The sequence below is a fragment of the Peromyscus californicus genome, unplaced genomic scaffold (genome assembly GCF_007827085.1).
Source record: "Peromyscus californicus insignis strain IS unplaced genomic scaffold, ASM782708v3 Scaffold_17__1_contigs__length_78620276, whole genome shotgun sequence".
Classification (NCBI taxonomy): domain Eukaryota; kingdom Metazoa; phylum Chordata; class Mammalia; order Rodentia; family Cricetidae; genus Peromyscus; species Peromyscus californicus.
Genome location: NW_026294469.1, coordinates 31,976,781 through 32,000,958, shown reverse-complemented (window position 1 = coordinate 32,000,958; position 24,178 = coordinate 31,976,781). Strand labels below are relative to the sequence as shown.

The 24,178-nt window shown below is 38.4% G+C and overlaps 1 protein-coding gene across 4 annotated transcripts in view; it reads right to left on the bottom strand.

The window, feature by feature from the left end:
• Positions 1–902: 902 nt before the first annotated feature.
• Positions 903–24,178, bottom strand: part of Tcerg1 (transcription elongation regulator 1) — a 55,838-nt gene continuing 32,562 nt past the window's right edge. For all 4 annotated transcript variants that reach the window (XM_052742100.1, XM_052742098.1, XM_052742101.1 and 1 more), the window contains 10 exons: positions 23,582–23,717; positions 22,707–22,796; positions 15,465–15,583; positions 12,744–12,894; positions 9,781–9,945; positions 9,165–9,347; positions 5,357–5,536; positions 4,629–4,712; positions 3,076–3,176; positions 903–1,927 (listed from right to left, as the gene is read on the bottom strand). In XM_052742100.1, the coding sequence (XP_052598060.1) occupies positions 1,726–1,927; positions 3,076–3,176; positions 4,629–4,712; positions 5,357–5,536; positions 9,165–9,347; positions 9,781–9,945; positions 12,744–12,894; positions 15,465–15,583; positions 22,707–22,796; positions 23,582–23,717 (1,411 nt within the window). In that variant the 3' untranslated portion in view covers positions 903–1,725. The remainder of the gene's footprint in view (positions 1,928–3,075; positions 3,177–4,628; positions 4,713–5,356; positions 5,537–9,164; positions 9,348–9,780; positions 9,946–12,743; positions 12,895–15,464; positions 15,584–22,706; positions 22,797–23,581; positions 23,718–24,178) is intronic.

Genomic DNA, 24,178 nt, shown 5'->3' with positions numbered 1-24,178 from the left:
CACAGGAATGCCCGTCAAGACTTCTTTACTCTTTTCTACTGTGACAGATGGATAAATGTGCAGACACTACCACATGGAGCTCAGAATGAAGGCCTCAGGGAAGGCAGACATCTGTAATAGTTTTCCTTTTGACAAGCATTTCAATTGCACTCCTAACAAAACTTAAAAACACATAGTAAGTTTATAAATGTAAATTTCAAAAGAGGGGATACAAATCCTATCTGTTTACCAGCTTCAGACCTTAGTCTGCTCATCAGTACCAGTCTTCAACAGGTCCCATAATTTCTATGACACAATGTATGGATATGACTTCTACAGAACACAAGCACAGGTCAGTCACTATTTCTTTCTAAGTGTTGTTGCCATCATGGCAGGTGGGAAGATAAGCATATCTTCTCACACATCTTATTCATGTGGCACTCTGGTACCGGCAACCTATGAGAACAACATAGGATTTACAGAGAGAGAGAGCAAGAGAACGAGAGAGACAGAAAAGGAAAAGCCAGGAAAACTTAACTGAGCAAAGGTAAGTTCATGGTACATACATGACAGGTTGAAAGGAAGCCCAAAAGGCACAAACCTTTGATATGTTAATGAGAAAGAAACAAGAAAACAAAACAAAAATTACAATATTCTCGCTATTAAGCAACAGGTAACATTAAAAGACTGAACACACAGGCACACAAAGGAAAAAGGAAGAACAGGCTTTCTACAAAATTTCTTGTCTTTTATATTGGAAATACAATATTATAGTCAAGCCTTTAAAAACTATATACTATCCAAGATTCAGTTGTCTTAAATCGCATATGCTGCTTTCTTAAAAAACAAAAACAACAAAAAAAAAACAGGTTTAAGAGTTTTTATAAAATATATTGTGTAACAATAATCATTTACAATCCACATATATAAAAGGGTTGGTTTATTGTAGTTCAAATACATAAACTGAACATTCAAACATCTTAAAATTAAACTTTAGAAACAAAAGTTCAACATTCAAACAGGAGTAGTTTACAGGGAACACCCAGAAAGGTAATTTTGTTGTCTAATTGAGAATTTCGGTAAAGATCACTCAGTGGAGAATAAAGTATGTCTAACCAGGACTCAATTCTGGCCACCATGTTAGTTATGAATGTGTTCATACCTGAGGAGAAATTACTAAAGCAATCTTCTCCTGGGCTCCACAAGACTTGGCCTCTACTCAGAGGGGGAATCAAAGCACGGAAGCAAACACACAACTAAGCTGTTCCTTAGAGACAAAGGATGGCCACTAGAATAGTCATCGTCTCCCCAAGAATTCAATTCAGTGTTTTCTCTTTTACCCGCTTCAAAACGAAATCAAAACAAACCCCAACTTCAGTTTTCTTGGAGTCTGTGGTATTTGCAAGCTCCAACCACAAATGCTCCTGTCTTGCTGAGTAACACTGCTAGTAAGAACACCACCAAGTCACTGACTTCCACACCTCATAAAAGGATGATTTTTAGCTTCGAGATTTTAAATTTACTAGACAGCCTATATTTGAGTATGTACGTCAGTCATGCCACACAAAGAAAAGCATTAAATATTTTCAAAGTGTTCTGTTCAGAGACTGCTCACAATTGCTTCTCCTTCTGTTCATCAGGTGGTTTTGCAATAGGTTGACTAATGCACATATATGTAAAAACCTGAACTTTTGGCTCATGCAAGCGTTTTCAATTAACAGAGAGCCCGTGGAAGGGTATTTAGAATTATTTTGTTGATCGTCTAGTGGGCTCTGATGCTGTGGGAGGTGGTGGTGGACCCCGGCGATCCAGGTCATCAACGTATGCCACGATCAGTTTCCTCCTCTCCTCTGGTACACAGTCCAGTACTAGATATCGTTTGTCATTCTGCAAAATTTTTTCTACATCTTTCAGGTGCTGATCAGATTCTTGGATTAGCTTTTTGGATCTGAAATAAGAAAAAAAGCACAAGAATTACTGACTGCTGTTCCCTGGTCTTTCAGAAATGAGCTGGAAATGTCCATCTAGTTCCTAATTGTGTTTCCACTTTTTAAAGAAAAACTTCACTGCAGCAGTCACCTTTGTAAATCGCCTCAGCAAAGACTCCAACGAGTGAAAGGGCCTCAGAAGCTGAATTACCCTCCCACCCCTACTGGTGGTCCCTCCAGATCAGGGCTGAGGGTGGGTAGGTAAATCTTGCCCGTGCTGTACCTGTTCTGTGGATGAACAGAGGACTTCAGTCTGCGGGGCTGCCAATCCCAGCATCTTTCACAAGCTTTCACTTTCACATCTTTCACTAAATTAACTATAAAAATGTAGAAAGAAGTCTTACTTCACATCTAATTTAAAAGCCCAAGCTGATGCAAAACATTAAGGATCCTGACGAAAAAATCCAAATGACAAAACACCTGAGAACCACACCCTCAGCGCTATCTATCCTCCCGTGCACACCCTTCATCAAGGTTGTCTGTAAGGAAGAAATGCTGGAGCGGGAAGCGTACTGGTTCCCTGCACAGCACAGGACTGTAGGCAATACCACACTGTCTTCCTGATGGAAGGTTGCTAGTGGTGATGGGCTGGGTGTGCTACACCAAAAACTTCTAAGGGCTCTGAGTTTTCATTTTTTTAAAAAATAAGTGTATCCAGCAAATAGCTTTCCTGAGGGGGAAAATAATTTTTCTGCCTTAACAAGATGATTTCAGGCATTGACGATCTAATCACACTCAATAGTCCTCAGAAGAGGCAAAAATAATTCATAGTGAAGGATTCATTTAAAGTCTCTTTGCGAATTACAATTCTTCAAAGAGTTGAGGGTCCTCAAAAAAAAGCAGTGAAGTAAAAACAAAAGTGTATTTTAAAAACTGGATGTAGATAACACAAAATACAAACTGACATCTGGGCCCTTTCTTTAAAAAAATAAAAAATAAAACCAAAAAGGTACTGTGATACAGCCTGTATCTGCCCTCGAGGAACGCTGGCATCTTCTGACTCCTCAAATTCACAATGTCAACATGTGTGTGAGTGGAAAGTATGCTCTGGCCGCTAGAGCACAGGCTAGTGGAGACAGCTGCCAGTGGGACACCCGACGGCACTCACCTGTACGTTATAAATTTGGTCTCTTTCAACAGCGTCCTGAAGTCAGCTTTGGCAGTGATGTATTTGTCTCTGATGTACTCTTCAAACTCCCTTTGTTTTTTCTGCAGGGATGGGAAAAAAAGATTAAAGGGAGAACCCAGACAGACTCTTAAAACAAACGACTTCTTTATTAAAGCAGTAACCTGTGAGTCCTGTAATAAGAGTCAGAATAAAAAAAAAAAAAAACAAGGCAGGGTAGGGTTTTCTTTCTATACAACTTACTGTAGTATATAACCTGCAAAGCACATTTTTTTAAGGAGAAAAAAAGTCACAAGAATGTGAAGCACATTCAGCTAAAATGAAATCTGTCTTCCTAATGTCCTTAGGAGGTAAGCACAAGAGAACCACAGACTAAGGATCAAACAATCTTTTCCTACACTGTATTATCTTCCAGCTCAAAGACTGTAATGCTACATAATGTATGGATATACAAAGCAAGAGAACACTCAGAACATAAGTACATACTGTGCATTTGGCTTTCTAGTGAGGAAATTGTAATGAAAGTTCTATACTATCTATATAGACCCTGCTATCAATTCCTTCTAAGTAGTTAGGTAAATTGGGAACTGACAGTGGGTCTCCTTGCTATCAGTCTATCACTCTCACAGCCCTACATATTTTGTGGTTCACATCAAAAATGCAACTTAACAGAGTTTGAGAAATTTAGTCTTTGGGATCTCTTGGTCTGACATTGAGAAGCCCAATCAGTGACAAGACAACAAGGACAGCCAAAGGGACAGAATGGTGTTTTCCAGGAAACTATTTTTTGTATTATTCCCTGTATCAGACATTAGATGGGCTTGTTTCCTATACAGAGGCCAGTGTGCAAGAACTGGGCTCTGCTGTTAAAATCTCATACATTGGAGACTGTTGCTGTAGAGGCTCCTCTACAAGAACTTAGGACCTCACACCTTTGCCAGTGTGACTTAATAGGAAGGTCCTTCCATACCTTAGTACCAACTGCCAGCCTGATGTCCACCTAGCAGAAACTGGCTGTAGTTACATTCAATTGGTAAGACCTTAAACACAAACTTAACCTTTAGATTACCACTTTCTTGTTAATGTATGGAACACAATTTTTTAAGACATGTACTTAAAAGCCAGTTGTGGTGGTGCATACTTTTAATCCCACAACTAGGAAGGCAGAGGCAGGTGGATTTCTAGGAGTGCGAAGCCAGCCTGGTCTAAAAAGTGAATTCCAGGAGAGTCAGGGAATTTACAAAGGAATTCTGTCTCAAAAAACAAATAAATAAATGAAATGTACTTAAAGTCCTGGTTTATATTTCATAATGTAATTCACCTAAAATCATGTTTGGTAAAAATGAGTTTCATATTTGGTCAAGCTACTAATGACATGATTATGTACCCATGAGCCTTTATAAACTTCAGGGTGTAATAGTGCACATGTGCAGCCTCAGCACTCTAGAGGCTAAGGCATGAGGTTTATCGGGAGGCCATATCATTAGTTCCATGCAAACCCAGGTGTCATAAGGGGATGTCCCAAATCCTCTTACCCTGTCACTGGAGGAAAACTTAATGCACCGAGGATCTTCCTTAATTATTTTCTTCACTTCTTTCCATGTGGATGTTAAGGTAATCTTTGAAAAAAACAAGTGAAAAGAAAACATGACTACAATTCCCTTTTATTCAAGGAGTCAAACTCAGTACATATGGTACATAGTATTACACACTGACCTGCAATCTCTGGTAATGCCCAAGCGTAACTGGACTAGTTAGGGACAGGGAGCAGCTTTAATGCAATTTCTTTTTGCTGGCTTGCCACAAGAGTTATTTTCATGGCCATACTTTCAAGGTGGCCTAAGACAATCACCTGCAAACCCTGTATTTACATGGGCAAACATCATAACTTCTGTAGAAAGCATCACCAAAAAGAGCAGATAAATAGGAACAGAACCTGGATAACAAAGCGTACAAACTGCCAGGTGAGGGCTACAGCACCACACTGCAAACGGAGGGAGGGAGGAGAGCCCACTGGTAAGACACAGCTAAGGGCATTCTAGTCACCAAAGAAGCAGCTACACATTTGGAAGCTGCAAAAAGAACTAATTCCTGACAAGTGAGAGCACAGTAACATGTTTAAAAGAGGGGGAAATCAGAAGAGAATGTTATAAAATCTAAGGATTCAAATAATGGGTCTGACCAAGACACTAAAAATTGTGTCAGAATTTTCCATCATCAAATTATAAATGGAGATTCCAGAAAAGAAAGGCAGGCCTCTCACCGCGGACGTTTCATCCAGAAGCTGCCTGAAGTGCTCCCTTTTCTTCTTGGTAAGTGCTTCAATGTGTTCATTGAAAAGCTTCTCTTTCTCCTCTCTTTCCAATAAGGACCCAGATTCCCAGCGGTGATCTTTCCGGAGGGTCCTCCTAGTATCAGACCACGACACATCGGAAGAGCGGACCTAAAAACAAACAATGTGTGTGTGTGTATTTGATGCGTCCACACACCCACACACCCACATCCCACCAAGTAGACTTTGCATATTTACACAATAAGAAGTTCATACTGTAGTCAGGAATGATTAACTTCACCCAGGCTTTACAAAGGTAGTCACATTCAAAAACTAAAAACATTTCCTGAGGTAGTCGACCAGACTACCTCATAAATGAATCCTGTGTTAAAAAACCACTGTAAGTACAATGTTCAGTAAGTGAATTTGGTCAGGAGATTAGCTTTCCATCAAGTTATCCAACAAATAAGCAATGTACATTGCCAATAGTTTAAGCAAGAAGCTTATGGTAATACCATTTTAGTTAAGAAGTCTCCTAAAACCTACTTTAGAACAGAAATCTTAATCCTGGTGATCAATTACATAATGAAATACTCAGGCTGAGGGGCAGGGGTGAGGAGCAGATCATCTTCCAGTCATGACCACTAAGAAGTTTATAAATAGTACTTTATGTCGCTAAATGTTATGTCAATTAAAAGAAAGAAATGTTAATTTTGCCTTCTTCTATCACTAAATATCTCCTCTCCAAAAAGTGGTACAATAAAGCTTGAGCTCGAATCTGGACTTATAATACTTCTAACCCACAGCAAAAGCTCAAAGTAATATATGGAAATTAGTGAGCATGAAAATGCACATTCACAAAATAGTAAGGGTAAAAAGCGTTATGATTATCTCAATAGATATAGAAAAAAAACAAAACAAAATAAATTCCCTTTCATAACAAAAACTTAACAACATAACATGAGCAGGGGCCAGCAAGATGGTTCAATAGGTGAAGGCACTTGTTGCCAAGTTCAACGACCTGAGTCTAATCCCAGGACCCCACATGGTAGAAGAAGAGAACAGACTCCTGAAAGTTGTCCTGAGGTCCACACGTACAGCATGACCCAAGGGCACACACATACATTTACAAAAATAAATGTAATAGACTGGATATAGGGGGAATGTAATTCAATGCAATGAAGACTGTCCATAATGAGTCATAGCTAATCATCTCCAAGAGTGAGAAGTTGAACATTTTCCCTCTAAGACATGAGGTGTTAGGAATGTCCTCTCTTAGCCTTCCTTCTCAAAACAGTATTGCTGTGGGATGATCTGTATGTCAAATTGCTCTGATTGGTCAATAAATAAAACACTGATTGGCCAGTGGCCAGGCAGGAAGTATAGGCGGGACTAACAGAGAGGAGAAAAAGAAAGAACAGGAAGGCGGAAGGAGTCACTGCCAGCCATCACCATGACAAGCCGCATGTGAAGATGCTGGTAAGCCACGAGCCATGTGGCAAGGTATAGATTTATGGAAATGGATTAATTTAAGCTGTAAGAACAGTTAGCAAGAAGCCTGCCACGGCCATACAGTTTGTAAGCAATACAAGTCTCTGTGTTTACTTGGTTGGGTCTGAGCGGCTGTGGGACTGACGGGTGACAAAGATTTGTCCTGACTGTGGGCAAGGCAGGAAAACTCTAGCAACACAGTATCTATAGAAGACAAGAGGAAAAAGACATCACAACAGGAAGCAAGAGTTTAAAATGTCAAGAGTTGCTGATGACATGATCCTACATATAGAAAAATCTGAAGACTCCACCAAAACACTGTTAGAAACAATAAATTTAGTAAAGTAAAAAGGATACAAAAATCACCATACAAATGTCAGTAAGATTTCATAAGCAATCAAAATGTGAAGTGTGAGAAAATCTCACATGCAACAGCATTAACAACACCCTCCCAAAAAATAGTAGTATAAATTTAAGCAAAGAGCAAATTACTTGTATGCTAAAAACTATTAAACACTGACAAAAAAGAAAAACTGAAAGAAGTACAAATGAGCTGGACGATACTCTGTGCCCACTGATTAGAGAAACAGTTCTTACATTCCTATGGAGTCAAGTTAATCTTGAGCACAAAACAAAGACAGAAGCACCACACACTCTGATTTCAAAATGTAATTATGATAATATAACTTTGGAAAAAAAAAACAGACAATAACAGAAATTGTCACAGATCCAGCTGGTTCACCAACACCATCAATGGCACAGTACTAAGTTAAGTCACACTACAGACAATGACAGGAACCAGGAAGAACAAAAGACAGAAAGAGAAGAAGGAAAGTATACAAATACAGAATGTCTTTAACATTTACCAAACATCTAAATGTGTGTTGGCACTGGAACTACAACTAAGTAAGATGACAACTGTCACTTTTCAGAAGGTATATTTTCTATAGGACAAATGTAATAAGTGTGACAGTGGTGTATGCCGAACACAAGGTGCTGTGGGAGGGGAGCAGCTTCTAGGAGAGGTCAGTGTGCACTCTTTGTTTTGTCTGGTTTGTTTATTTTTGGTTTTGAGACAGTGTTTCTCTGTGTGGCCCTAGCTGTCCTTGAACTCACAGAGATCTGCCTGCCTTTGTCCCCCAAGTACGGGAATTAAAGGCATGCGCTCTTCCATAATGAGAAAGTGTGTCACTGCGGTGGGAAGGTGAAGGACTGCCACAGACAAAACAGGTGGTCTGTCTGTCTACTTTAATCAAGGTGCTGCACCCCTGTCAAGGTAAGAGGATCAGTGCCTTAGATTAGCCTGGGCAACAAAGGAAAACCCTGTCTCGGAGCAAACAAACAAAGGAATTGAATTCTAAAACAAAAAAAAAAACAACAAAAGAGTTGAATTTGACTGGCAGGCAACTGCTGGGAGTATGGAGAGCCTTAACCTCCTTCAAGTAACCAGGAGAGACAAAATGAGGTTTGCTCTTCACAAAAATCACTGCAATTGCAACTAACGGAAAAGACTCAGAGGAATGTCAGGAAGGAAAGAGATCTCAAACTACTAAGATGTCCAGATGCAGAGCACAAAAATGCAGCAGCAGAAGCAAGGAAGATGTGAAGTAGCAGCAGCAGCAGCAGCAGCAGCGGTGGAGAGTCCAGCTAGTAGAGGAGACAGTGACTAAGAGGGATGATACTGCAGAGCAGCCCCAACACTCCTTGTTTCCCTACACACCTCAACAACTCTAGGGCTAAGTCTCAGAGCTGTCTCTTGGGTCAGTACCCTTCACCATCTACGGTATACCTGATCATCACAATGATCCTGAACAAGTGGTTCTCAACCTGTGGGTCGTGACCCCTTTGAGGGTCACATATCAGATCAGAAATTTACATTATGATTCGTAACAATAGCAAAATTACAGTTATGAAGTAGTAATGAAAATAATTGTATGGTTGGGAGTCACCACCACATGAGAAACTGTATTAAAGGGTCGCAGCATTAGGAAGGTTGAGAACCATTGGCCCTAAACATCAAGAAAAAATCCAATTATGCTCAGCACACTTTATTTCAATGGCAGGTATGTAAGAATTTAAGATGGCTTTCACCAAAAACTATCCTAAAAACTAAATTTTGGAGTTATGAATTTTCATTTTTAAAAACATCTAACTTGGAATTTCTTGTGTTTTCCTATGCCAGTAGTACTAATACCAAGAATTCAACTTTTAAATGCTTCACAAGTAACAAATTATCTCATAATCAATTTACAGAACACTGGTAATAAAATGAACTTCCGACGTCCAGTATTCAGAGAAAGGAAAGTACCATGTCAGACAGAAGAGCCTTGAAATTCTGGATTGCTTCTTCTCGTTTGTGCTGTTCTCTCTCTCGGTCAATTTCTTTAGTTTGCTCAGAACGTGCTTTCTGAACTTCTCTTTCCCGTTCTCGAAGGCTTGCCTCAATGCGGGCTTGCCTTTCCAGCTCCTTTTCCTTTTCGGAGTCTAAATTCTGTAAAAATAAAATTACATTATCCTCCTTACCAACCTCATTAAGATCTTTTCAGAAGTCGGGCAGTGGCAGCACACGCCTTTAATCCCAGCACTCTACTCTGGAGACAAAGGTAGGCGGATCTCTGAGTTCAAGGCCAGCCTGGTCTATAAAGCATGTCCCAAGACAGCCAGGGATACACAGAGAAACTCTGTGTCGGGCAGGATTTCTCCCCCATAAAATACCTTGCCAACGAAAGTGTTCAAAATGTAATTTCCCCCCAGAACATTTATAAACATGTCTTCCCAATCAACTGAGATTTGTAATTTCACCTTCCCCATCAACTATGAGAAAAATTCCACCCCAACATTCAAGCAACATCCACCCTTAAACAACATTAAGTAATACAATATTCAAAGGTTAACACCAGTGAGTTTAACAGTCAGTTAGTTACCTTAGCTATTTTGTCTATGTACTGTTTGAAAAGGTCTTCTCTCATTGAAGAACTATCCACCGCTTTGTACCGTGGGTCACTTTCTACTTTATCTTTCACTTTGCTCCATCGAGACTGACTGTCCAAGTGATGATTGGATAACAGCTCAAAAAAATCCGATTTAATCTACATTTTAAAACAAGTGAGGGCAGAATGATACACTGTGAGAAACTCTCCATGTCTAAATAATTAACAACCCAACAACCTACTTCTTACCTTAAACATGATCATAGTAATTTTTAAAAGTCACTTACTTGGACGCCAATGAATCTTAGTGAAAGAGAAATTCCCCCATTATTAAAAAAGATAAAACTCAAGAAACATACGGACTATTTAAAATCTGCCAAATCCCCACCATCATATTTAAAACTACACAGACAACAAACAGTATTTAGGTTGCTTACAGCCTTTGAATTCAGGGCTGCTGTGTTTTCATACAGAACATCAACTTGAACTGAGCTGCACATAGTTTTAGCAAGATCCAGGCTTATGAGGTGACAGCAAAATAATTTAATATGAAGATGGTAAGAATGATTCATTTTAAAAACTAGATGAATAATTTTCGTTCATTAAAATTAAGAGAAAATCCAGAAAATCCAGAACACAAATACCAAGTTTTTATGACCTGCTATCAAATGTCTAAAATAAAAGAATTTTAACAACTTCTATTTTAATATTTATTTATAATATATTATATAAACTACATAAAGTAGTTACAGTTTTTAACATGTGTGATACATGAACAAATATTATAAATAAACTCGGGCTGGAGAGATGGCTCAGCCGTTAAAGGCTAGGCTCACAACCAAAAATATAAATAAACTCTTAAAATCTTTTCATTGTGGGCATTACCATGACGAGCTTTGCTAAAGCTGCTAAGCATGAAAAGTAGACAATAAACGGCAAAAAATGAAATTTACCAGCAGCTTAACAGCCCTTCTGTTTTCCATCCTTACCACAGCAAAAATACTTAAGCACTGTACAGTACAAAAGTTAGAAAGCCAACTTTCTAACAGGGTTAACTCCATTGCCTGCACCTTCAAATGTGTACTTCTAAAGGATGAAGTCGTTCCAGGAAGCAGCAGTAAACAGAAGCTTGAGTACTGGTTTTTGCAAACAAAATGCATACACGTCAAGTAAAAGCAAACCAACTCTAAGGGCATGATTTTTACAAAAGAAAAGCTGCACTGAAGCAAACCCTTATTATCCCTACCCTGCTACTGCTGCCAGTCTTACAAGGTTACAATTTTTTTAAGTCTAAGATTAACAAAAACATAACAGAAGAAAAGTGATAAAATTTTCATTAACCAAGTATTTCACAAAATGTGAACATACAATCTATTACATTAACCCTTATAAATTCTCTGATGGTCTGGTAATCTGTTTTGTATCTTTTAAATTAGCTCAATCTATCTTTATAGTCTAGAGGATAAGGATTTTATAGAAGTCTTTACTTGGATTTATTTGATATCCTGTCTATTCAATGTTCTTCCGGGGACTCCAGCAGGAAACTAAAAATAATACATGTAAGGACCAGAACTGCAGGACGCTAAAATAGTAACAGCACAACTAGGAAATTTGCTGATACCATGGGTACCAGTGATGGCAGCTGTTAAAACGAAATTGACTGACAGACCACACAGAATCCAACTGCAAAGTCTACCCATTTATTATAAAATAAAATTCTTAAGTTATCCCAAACATGTTTAGAAAATTAAGTTATTAAAAAAAATTTACATTCAGTGCAATCATACACTATCAAATGATCAAATACATTATTCTAAAAGTCAAAAGTAGGGACTGGAGAAATGGCTCAGAAGTTAAGAGCACGGGCTGCTCTTCCAGAGGACCCGGGTTCAACTCCCAGCACCCACATGGCAGCTCATACCTTTCTGTAACTCTAGTTCCAGGGCTTCTGACACCCTCAGACATACATGCAGGCAAAATACCAATGAACATAAAATAAAAATTAAGAAGAAAAATTATATATTGAAAAACCAAAGTCCAGAGTAGTAATTCATTGATGTGATTCTAACAGATATATGAAATATTCCTAATTTTTGTTTAGATGATTTTTTTCTGCACATTTCTTTTAAGAAGCATAATCATTTTAAGTCATCTGTAAAGTAATTCTATAAAAATTTACTTTGAAGCCCAACATATCAAATAATCAGAGTCCTCCTATTACTATCAAAAGCTGTTTCATCTAATACTATTTTAACTAAAAGAGACTTCTTAACAATGAGACTTAGGATTACTTCCTAAATATTGTTAACCTTTCTTAACAGCAGTAAGTAACCATAAGCAGTAATTCTGAAGGTCAGGAATGAGGCTCCAGAGGCTTTCCCCCATTACAGAGAACACTGAACACTCCGGAGAGTGACTGTTTTGATGGCTCACACACCACTGGTGCCATCTCCCTACTGTTCTGTCTCCACAGTGGTGAGCTCTCTATTCCTGACACTGCAATCAAATGACATTTCAGACGCATTAATCTTTAATAGCTGACCTTTAATTCTGATAAGCAATAATTTATATGTAAGATACATTTACTGAAAGATTAGAAACTTACTAAAATGATATTTTTTAGAATACAAAGATTAAGAAGTTCTTTGAAATTCAAATGTTAGCATCTATAAAGACTTCTGAAATCTTAACACGCTTTAGTTACCATGGAACTAAACCCCGTTCCAGGTTTACCAGATATCTTATTTAATAGAATTTAAAGCAATTCTAAATAGTTTACTGAGGTTTCTAAAATTAGGATTATGAAAATATATATGCATAATCTATGTAAACCAACAATTGTGCAAATGAAACGAAAACATGGATCCAATTGCTTATACCTACAAACAAGGTTAAGAAACAGTACACTCATTAGTCCTCACCCCACCAAACAGGCCACTAGAACTAAACCATCTTACCTTCTCACCTCTGGTCTTCGAATCTTCTTTTTCTTTCTTCCTTGCAGCTGCCACAAATTCATTAAACAATGCTTCTCTATCTTTCATCTTTTCAATTGCTTTGAATCTTGAATCTTTAGCATGTTTGGCAGCAAATTCACTAAAAGTAGCTCTGTAAGAAAATGGTCAGCATGCTAACTTCAGTTGACTATTTGTTTCTAAAACAAGCATAAAAGGAATATACCATTTTCTTAGCAGGAATGTGTGCCACAGACGTGTAGGTCCCAAATCTGAACAGTGACACACAGGAAGAAAAGGAAAGCAGCACTAACTGAAAACGTGGTTAGTGGTTATATGCCAACCAACTAAGATTAGGGGATACAGTAAATAACTCATCCACTACCCAAGTGTGTAGCCATGGCTTGCTTCAAACACAATGGGATAGCTTATCTGACCGACTCTCCCTAAACTGAACGAAGCAGATAGGGCACCTGATTTAAAGCAGATGACAACAGGCAGAGTACCAGTGAGGTACCTGAAAGGAGAGAATTCAGGAGGTACACCCGACTGTAACTCATCTTCACACAACCTCCCAAGGTGCAGAGCTAGGTCACATGTAACATAGTGGCTACAAAAGTTTGGGCACTAAAAGAATACAGGAAGAAGTCCTAGAGACAAGGGAATCCTGACTCCCCAGAAGACTCACTGTGGGGTAATTCCCAAAGGGGCCTCAAACACAACCAAACTGTTGAAAAGCGTGGCACAACCATCTTCCATGCTATCTCATCACAGTAAGAGTGAAAAAGCATCCCTCACCACTTGTGAGGCAGAGGCAGGTGGATCTTTGAGTTCAAGGCCAGTCTGGTCTATACAGCAAGTTCTAGGACAGCTAAGGCTGTTACACAGAGAAACCCTGTCTCAGAAAACCAAAAAGGCAGGGCTGAAGAGATGGCTCAGCAGTTAAGAGCATATACTGCTCTTACGGAGGACCTGAGTTTGCTCACAACCACCTGTAATTCCACTTCTAGGGAATCCAACACCCTTTATGATCTCTGCAGGTCACTGCACTCATACCCTCACATAGACACATAATTAAAAATAAAATCTAAAAAATAAAAAGCACAGAGATAATAGAGATTCAAATATGCCAAAAGAATAGTATCAAGCAAGTCCGTAAAAGATTTACAAGGGAGATAGCTCCATTTGCAAAGATCCACTCTAATAAGTCATAAAGTCAAGCCTCCAGGGAACAGCCAGTAACTACACCGTCTGCTTAGCAAATGGAAGATATAAGAGTCTAGAGTTTGTAAATGTCCAAAATGCTAAATATTTAAAAATATCACAATATATACAAAGAATTACATACGTTACTTTGGGGGAAACAAACCCTAGATAGACATCCAGACATTGTTCTAAGAAGCAATGTTTTCAAGCTCTTGTAATTACACTAGAAAATTAAATGAAAATAAATTCAAAAAAACTGAAAATTATCTTATTGAACAAATAAGAAATTTCAACAGACAGGCTGGCTTCAAACTCACACAGATTCACCTGCTTCTGACTCCAGAATGCCAGGATTAAGCATGCACACCCAGACCAGAAAAAAATATTTACAAAAAATTAAAACCATTAAGAAAGATTAACTGAGTGTGTTTAACATTATAATGGACACACTAGAAAGATCATTTATGTGAAAGCTAGATCAGTCACTATTACCTAATCGAAGGATGACCCAGAGAACTGATTGGGGGTGGGAGCCAGGAACAGAACGCTAACACATGAACAGGGAGAACCCAAAAGAGCAAAGAGTACATTGAGGGCACAAGATAACTAGCCAAAATTCCCCAAATTTGATTAAAAATACCAATTTGTAATTCTAAAAGTCTCTGTCAATCCCAGAAGGTCAACAAATACAAAGACAATGACTGACTCTACGCTAATGATGCAAGGTGTTTAAAAGATAGAGGCAGTTCCTATAAGGCAAGCTATGATGAAGGTCAGCTGGGCTGCCCATGTTTCTCAGGCTTAACAGAAAGGTGCTACTTTTCCGTTGTTCTATTTCTTTTTTTTTTTTTTTTTTTTTTGGACGCTGGCCAGAACTGAAGTGTGCTTTTACTGGTCCTTCAGGCTTCCTTATTCTTCCTCTAAAGTGTCTCCCTGTCATGTGCTACCTGTCTAACCAGAATCTGACTTCTGAGCCTGCTCACATGGCATGGATCTTTTCATTCTCTTCTCCATTCTCCTCCTCCAGGCAGCTGCTGAGATTTACAGCTTTCCTGGCCTGGCATGTTTAAAGGAAAAAAAAAAAAAAAAAACTCCAATGAAACCATCCTCAAACTTCAAAAATAGGAAAAAGGTAGTTTTTCCATGAATACAAAGCATTCTTTATAAAGCTTATACAATGAGATTTACCCCTACAATAAAACACTTTCGTATTTAAAGGAAAAATAAGGTTTATTTATCCCTTTAAAAATCATGTCAACACAAAACTAAAATATACTACCCTCTGTGTTAAGTAAGACAGCAAGCAGTCACAGTTAGCTACGAGCCATTCCTCCTGTTTATACTATTCTCAACAATGCTGGACTGAGTAAAACTCCTGTCACCACCACCTAAGCTGCTTATGTGACTGTCCTTATCTACAAAACAGGGATAACTTCATCACCTAAATCACTGTTGCACACACACACTTGATTTCAGGGGGAAACGCATACTCAGATGTGACTGGAGTCAAACACGTACCTGGGATTAAACTTTGCTTCTTCCATCATTTTTTTGAAATCTTCCTTGGCTTGCATTATTTTGTTTTTCTTTTCCCTGCGTTCTTCCTCTGCTCTGGTCTTGACATACTGATCAAATACCTATCACAAAAAAATATACCAATTTGATAATATAGTCTTTCTAATAGAAAATTACAAAACAATGTCTCCATCCAAACTGTAACAGGAACCATATACTAAGTATAGATAATTAACAGTAGATTATCTCCAGCAAGTCTCACTTTATCAAAATAGTACACAAGTATATGACACTCCACTTAGCATTCCAGGACTAAACAGAAAAAGAGAAACAAAGAAAAGCCCTGTATTTCATAATTTTCTCCCAATGGTATAGTATGTATTTCAAACAGACATACAAGCTACACCACAGTCCTCTGGAACTCGTTCTAGAAAAGTCAGCAGCAAGAGGCCATAATTTAATTCTACTTCAATACCTAAATCTATTCTACACTACTTCCCCCTCCTTAGTACTGTACAACCAAGATAAGTTAACGGAAACTTCAATGTCTGGGTCTAGAAAGCTTTGTTTGAACAGTCATTCTCATTGCTTTACATATTGTCTATGATGCTTCTACACTAATAACAGTTCAGAGTTGCAACTGGACCACAAAACCCCACCTATTATCCGACCCTTATAAGTCTGCAGATCCCTGTTCTAAAAGCTAAACAAGTGTCTCCTACCTTGAGGCAACATCATTTCTGAATGCAGCTACTAGACTAAGAACCACAGTCTCAGAACTGAGGCACAGTTCTCTAGGAAGTATATGGGCTGTCTCCCATCTCAATTAGCCCAATCTAAAGAATCCCTCACAGCATGCATGCCCCGGGGCTTGTCTTCCTGGGGAGATTCTAGAGTCTGTCAATTGACTATCAGTGTTAACCCTAACCAGTGCATCTTTGCAGATGTCCCAAACCATGGCAGCCCACCCAAATGTCAGACTGGTCTACTGCTTCTCTCTTCACCGTGAGGCAAGAGTTCAAAGGCATCTGATTTAGGACTCTGTCAAGAAACAAAGTTCAAAAGGAAAGGGAGCCGGGTGGTGGTGGCGCACGCCTTTAATCCCAGCACTCGGGAGGCAGAGCCAGGCGGATCTCTGTGAGTTCAAGGCCAGCCTGGGCTACCAAGTGAGTTCCAGGAAAAGGTGCAAAGCTACACAGAGAAACCCTGTCTCAAAAAACCAAAAAAAAAAGGAAAGGGAAAAACATACAAAACTCAAGCAACTTATGAAACTAACTCTAGAAGAAAACCCTAAACAAAATCTTACAGATTGAAAAGGGAAGAAGTAAAATAGAACCAAACAGGTTAGCTGACAATGGTGAGGGGGGCAAAAAAATTCCAGAGAAAAGACCAGGAATTTAAGAATGAGGGCTGGGGATTAGAAGCTGGGGTTCAATATCTAATACAACAAAAGAAAAGGGGATAAAAGGGAAAAAGTGCAAGGGAGAGACTGGGGATGAATGATGAACCCAGAACCCAGAGCCCAGGAAAATAAATTCTCTGCTCCAAAACAAAACAAAACCAATTTGGAGAACCTGCGGCTCGGAAGCTCACGCACCATACGGAGAACCTAGTACTATTGTTTTGTTAAACTGCCTTCTAAACACTTAACTCTATACCCACAATTCACTCAAGCTTTCCAGCCCTCATCACAGAACCTTCTTTTTGCAGCCAATGGCTATTTATTAATAAATGATCATTTAACAGCTGGTCAAAGTGTAGAGAATGAGTAGGTCTAGAGTGCTCAATCCTAAATGAGACATCTGTATCACACTCCTCCCCACATGGCACAGAAAACACTGTGCGAGAGTGGAAGCAGAGGCTAGGACTGCCTGAAAAGACCTGTATAAGATCAACCCAGTGCAAAGTCCAGCACAGAAGAGGAAGGACTACAGTAGTTCCATAAAGATGAAGATTGTTTAGCAATTAAGGACTGCCAGGTAGAAAAGCCCATCATGCTGCCTGTGATCCAGTGAGTGGCATATACCCATGCATATAGGCTGGCACTGAACTGGACTCGGTGGGCTATGGAAAGAGGACACAAGCTAGGAGGGCGTTGTGGCAGGGGAGGGTCTAGGAGGAGCTAGGGGTTGATATGATCATAATACATTGCATACATGTATGAAAATCTCAAAAAATAACAATAACAGCAACAACAAAAGTAATGGAAGAGAATTTCCCAGAACTCAAAGACAGCAATTTCCATAATGCTCAATGTAATATTCTACTCAAACATATCTCACTGGAACATCAGATCACAAAGGATTAAGAGAGAATCCTAGGGAAAAATCAAAAACATAATAGGTAACAATACAGCTTCAAAACTATCTGAGTGAGTGTTAAAAGCAAAGTAAGCCGGGCGGTGGTGGCGCACGCCTTTAATCCCAGCACTCGGGAGGCAGAGCCAGGTGGATCTCTGTGAGTTCGAGGCCAGCCTGGGCTACCAAGTGAGTTCCAGGAAAAGGTGCAAAGCTACACAGAGAAACCCTGTCTCGAAACCCCCCCCCCAAAAAAAGCAAAGTAAAACCTTTAAGAAACAATACAAAGAAAGGCCCCAACAAAGCTTCCTTAAATATGTAAAACTCAGTAAGTTATCGACACCACCACCACCACAACCACCCAACTACTTTTTTAAGTTATAAAAGGGATGAAAGCAGCAAAACTAAGTACAACAAAAACCACCTGTGACTGGGCACAATGGAGGTGGAGGGAGCACAATTCTGAGAGCAGCCCAGACTACATGGAAAGATTCTATCTTAAAATGTAAGCACCATGGATGAGTTCGGTAGCAGAGCACTTGCTCAGCACATAGAACACCTTGGGCTTCATCCACAGTACTACACCAACCAAAATCAAACAAAAATCTCATGATGGAGTCAACAGCTGACATCTCCCCAACCCTAAAAAGGATGAAGGAAGCCTTCCAGATGATGGTGAGTTGTCATCACTGAAAATGACAGTTGTAGAACAGGTGAATTTAGAAAGCTGTGGAGGAAATGTCTCACTTCGGCATCAGAATGTCTATAAATGCACACCAGCATGTCTACATGTGATGTTTCCTAAAATGCCTCTATCCAGGCCAGTCTACATACACCATCAACAAAACTGTACTGAAACTTCTAGATTACCTTACCCTGCCACTGACAGACAACACCCCTTAAGTCATAGGAGAGCCTCCTTTCTCCTACTATCTTCCTAATCACCCAAGTATTACATGCTATACTAAAGGTAACTTCTTTCCTTAAAGCAGCAACATCAACTTAAACCTCTGTATCTCTGAGTGTCAGGAACACCACCATGACAGCCTCTATCCACTTTTTTCCCCTAAGATACTAGAAAGAATTGTATATCCCTATATATCCCCTCCTTTAAGATAGTCCAGATCAATGTTATAAATTACTGAGATGGACATCATAGAAAATAAGGGTTCTCTTATGCTTACAAATCTTTCCTTATTCCTATCATGCTTTCCAATCATTTTCTTTTAATTTCAACTCACAAATGCAACAGTTACAATGAGAGTAAGGTTTTAAAAGCAATTCCTAGCTAAGTTCCTTTTATAAACATAAGCAAAAATACAATAAAGGACTATACCACCTAGGTCTTTAAGGTAGTTTCTGGGATACTGGTAATATTTCTTGATCTTAGTAATTTACATGCATACACGTTCATCTTGTAAATATTCACTCCTCATTTTTGCTTTTCTGTGTGTACCTTTTTCTTGAGAAAATAAGTTTATGGGGCCGAAGGGATGGCTCTATCAATAAAGTGCAAGCATGAGTACCCAAGTTCAGGTTCCCAGCACCCACAGAAAAGCCAGAAACAACGATGTACATCTGTACCTCAGTACTGGTGGGAGGGAGGAGGCAGAGACAAAAGGATCCATAAAATCTGCTGGCCAGCCAGTCTAGTCAAACCAGTAAGCTCGAGGTTCAATGAGAGACTGCCAAAACTAAGGTGGACAGTGAGGAAGACACCCAACCATACCTCTCATCTCCACTTGCACACACATGCACTCACACATGCACATCACACCTACAAAAACATGTACAAGTTTACTAAAACATGAGACTATCTAATTATCCTATCAATATGGCCTAGATGCATAATCCTAAATAAGCATGCTGGTAATGTGATCATAACAGTCAGTCTTCTAAAACTCTAAATTACATACATTAAAATAACAACTCATCCAAATGTTAGTAATTATCTACACCAGAGCCTAAAATCCTGCACAGAAAGTCTGTTCTGTGAAAAAAAATACTATTTTATAATTTGTCACAACATATAATAAAAACTTCTAACCCTTTAGGATACCTCTCATCCAAAACAAGATTAAAGAAGACAAATCATAAGCTAAAATATGTGGTTAGAACTGAAGGATGCAATTTCAGATTAAGACATTAAACCGAAATTATTATTATTATTTTTTTTTTTTTGGTTTTTTGAGACAGGGTTTCTCTGTGTAGCTTTGCGCCTTTCCTGGATCTTGCGCTGTAGACCAGGCTGGCCTCGAACTCACAGAGATCCGCCTGCCTCCCGAGTGCTGGGATTAAAGGCGTGCGCCACCACCGCCCGGCTGAAATTATTTTTTTAAGTGAAAGCACACTCAGATAGGAAATTATGATGTGAAGCAAATCAACTATTTGCTTTATCCTTTATTTTTATTCACATGTAAATAAAACCAAGTACTTAAGATATATATTTATACTTGAATGCCAAATATGAATTTCTCTTTCCTCTCAATTTTAAGAAGCTAATTTCCTTAGAAAGCATCGTCTCCACACAGAGGCTCTGAAACAGTATTCTCACTGGTGTAGTACAACCCTAGGAAGGCCCTCAATCTCTACCAACTTGGCAACGCTCCCAAAGTTGAAGAACTTAAGTTCTAAAACAATACTTGGGTTTCGCTCAGACTGAAATTTTAATACTCAGTAACATAAAAATGTGCCATAGTTAAGTCTTCTAGAGTTTTTATAACAGACATTGATCAAGACACCATACAGAGGAAGGAACAAAACTGCTGTGCTGCCCTTACAGAGGTTACATCCTGTAGGAGAGGGAACATGATAAACAATGAAATTTTATTTTATTTCCATTTATCTATTTGTATGGATATATGTGTATCTATCTGTGGAGTATGTGCGTGGGCATCTTTACCACAGCCTATGTATGAAAGTCAGAGAACAACCTGCAGGGACTTGTTTTCCTCTTTCACCATGTGGTTTCGCAGACCAGACTCCGGTCAGATGTGCCAGAGGTTCCTTTATATGCCGAGCCACCCTGCTAGACCAAATCCATTAATGTCAGATAATTAGCACTACCAGTGCTATTCAAAAACTATACCAAAAACCACAAACGGTAAAGAGGGAATATTAACAGAGACTGACCAGGAAAAGGAAAAAACCAGCACCAAGCGTGCTGCCTTATTCAAGGACTGTTGGTGTGGCTATAATACACAGAAGAACTTCAAGACGTACACAGGAGACCACATGTAAAACATTCCACGTCAAGAATCTGTTTTGTCTTAAATGAAATGGGATGCACTAGACAATTTTAAGACTAGCAACTTAAATCTGATTTCTCTTAAACCTTAAATTACTCTGGCTACTGTGTAGAAAAACTTGACTACAAAAGAAATAGAATAAAAGAATAAGAAAGACAGGAAGAAAGGAGGCTACAAGATTAAGAGTTGCTCTTAGTGGCTTAGGTTAGGGCATTAGTGGGGAAAATTGTACGTGAGAGGACAGTTACAGAATGTTTGGAGATCAATTCACTGAATAGAAACAGTGAAAGTAAAAATTCAAATTTATGGCTATAATCTTAGCACTTGGAAAGTAGGAACAGGAACACCCAGTTCATGTTTTAGACTCTGGCTAAAAACAAATCAAAAGCCAAGGTTGATTCACAGACTTTGATGGAGCTGTTGTCTGAGATGAGGATGATGTGATCACATGTGAACAGTTTAAAAATAGTTTAAAGCAGCCGGGCGGTGGTGGCGCACACCTTTAATCCCAGCACTCGGGGAGGCAGAGGCAGGCGGATCTCTGTGAGTTCAAGGCCAGCCTGGGCTACCAAGTGAGTTCCAGGAAAAGGCGCAAAGCTACACAGAGAAACCCTGTCTTGGGAAAAAAAAAAAAAATAGTTTAAAGCAAATACTTCAAAACAAAATAAAATAGCTACAAAGCTTAAAATGCAGATGCAAATACACTTAGAAAGCTATGTGTTTTATTCTAAGTATCAAAGCATGGACACTACAAATAATTCTTTCTTCATTAATGTTCACAAGTAAAAAATAACATAACTACGGAGAATTATTCCAACCATTACACTACAAATATTCAAAATGAATAGCACTGTTACCAAAAGAAACTTCACAACTTCACAACTCAAGTGTACTATGAGGATGTAACTCAAACACCATTGTACAGAGACCACTGTCTGGATGGTTCAGATAATTTAATGTTTATATAAAATAGAAGTGTGCAATGCTTTAGAGCAAGAAGCAATTACCATGAGGTGATACTGTCCCTGAATCATCATGAGAATGACAGTAGCATTGACCACTTCCTTGAAGAGACCATCATTTCTCTACACTTAGGAGATAAGCACTTTAACACATACATAAATGTTGACATGTGGGATGCACAAGATACAAACATGCCAACTACTACACCTCCCAGTATTTACACACTTACATAGACAAGTTGGCACCCTAGCTAAGGCGGCAATGAACATTGGTCATATCTAATGGGAATTAGAGATGGGTGTTTTCTTTTTTTAAACTGTATTTTGCTATTTTCTACTCTAAATTTGCATCATTTGCACAAACTGATAAATGCCTTAGAAAAACTTTTACAACCACTGCAGACATTACTTCATTAAGTATGAAGCACAAGGACAACATGTTCATATGAAGTAGTAAAAATTATCTTGTTTTAAGTGGAAGAGCCTCCCCACTGACCCATAACTTACTAAGCACTAAGATGCAAAAGTATGTTGTGGAGTACTGTTAAGAAAAAACATACAGATGGTAGCTTCAACACTACGCTGTTGCCAAGTGTGCTGGTATGTGCTATAACCCGAGCACAAGAGAGCAGGGGCAGAAGGGCTGCAAGGCCAGTCAGTCTAGGAGCTTCCGTCTGAAAACTTAAACATTCAATCCCATTTAAGTAAGTAAGTTTTCACTGTTATATTTCCCTTTACCTGTTTTCTTTCTTTAGGATTGAGAAGCAAGTACCGAGGGTCAAATACTATCTTGTGCAACTCCTTCTCCCACGTTGAAAAAGCAGACACCTTTAAAATAAAAAGAAAGCATTGCTTCATAATTAAGATACTCTAATAGTAGAAAGGTCATAATTTTGCTTGAAATCTACAGGACATCTGTTTATAAAAGAGACATTAAAACCATAGTGAAGTTTCCATCACTAATAAATGATAAGCAGTGGGAGGCTAGCAACAGCAAATTTCCACATTAATTGGCTCTGACCATTTCTTTGTTATAAAAGAAATAACACACACTTCATTGCTCATTAAAATAACCACTACTGTGTGACATTTTAAACTTAGTACATCAGAAAAGGCCTTGAAGATTTACATTTTGATTTCACACACTTAACTGCAATCTTATAAGCAATACTGTGATTTAAAAATAGTTTACTTATTCAAACACATCTGTGAATATAACCAAAGTTTCTTTCTTATTTAGGCTTTCAATATCATAAAGTATCAGTTCCTTCACCAAAAGCCATTCTGAAGATATTAGAAGAATCATATATACCTTACCTATCCGAAGTACTCCGCAATTCTGTAATGTTAATACTCATACACGTTACCGAAATTATATGACCCCACAAAATGTTAAATGCTATTTTACTTAAGGACAGTAAAATGCCACTTAGTTTAACATGATATAAACCAAGGCAAAAGCCACTTCAAAAAATGTACAGTAATTTAACAGGTTCCCTTATCCTTCCCACCCCCATTTAATGAGCACTAACCTTAAATTTGACCTTTTAGCAAGACATATTTATATTACTTATATAAAACAGAAATATCTCCCCCAAAGATTGTTTTCTGACCCCTCTCTCTAGCAGCATGTCCTTGAACTGCTTCATTCGAGCCTCCAGAGGGACAATGGCCCTTTCTCGGGCAGCTTTAATTTCAGCTTCCATGGCAGCTTCTTTCTCTGAATCAATGTCTTTATTATCATCTCTCCTAGAAAAAAAATAAATCATAAGGTGATATTAATACAAATCTTACAAAGTTCTTAAAATCAGGGTAATGTTCAAGGCACTACTAAGCAGCATATTTTTGAGAAAACAAATCATCCTGAGGATCTCAAATAAATTATATGGCATAACTTTCATTCTAATAATAATAAAATTACAATGCATTTCTATAACGTTACAATGGCTATACTGGTCAAAAAAAATTAATGTTCTGTCTCTCTTACTCCAGTTGATTTATAAGATGAACTAAAAAGAAAAAAAGCTTTTCAGGCACTGCTTGCAAAACTATGTTAGAACTAAATAGAACAGAATATATTTTTAGTTCTTGATATGAAAAAGAAAAAATTAGCATTTCCCCAAATATTTTACTATTAAAACCCATTAAAAATTTATACTAAAGTCTTTGTAATTTCAAATATTTGTTTTAAGAATAAAATTAAAGTATGT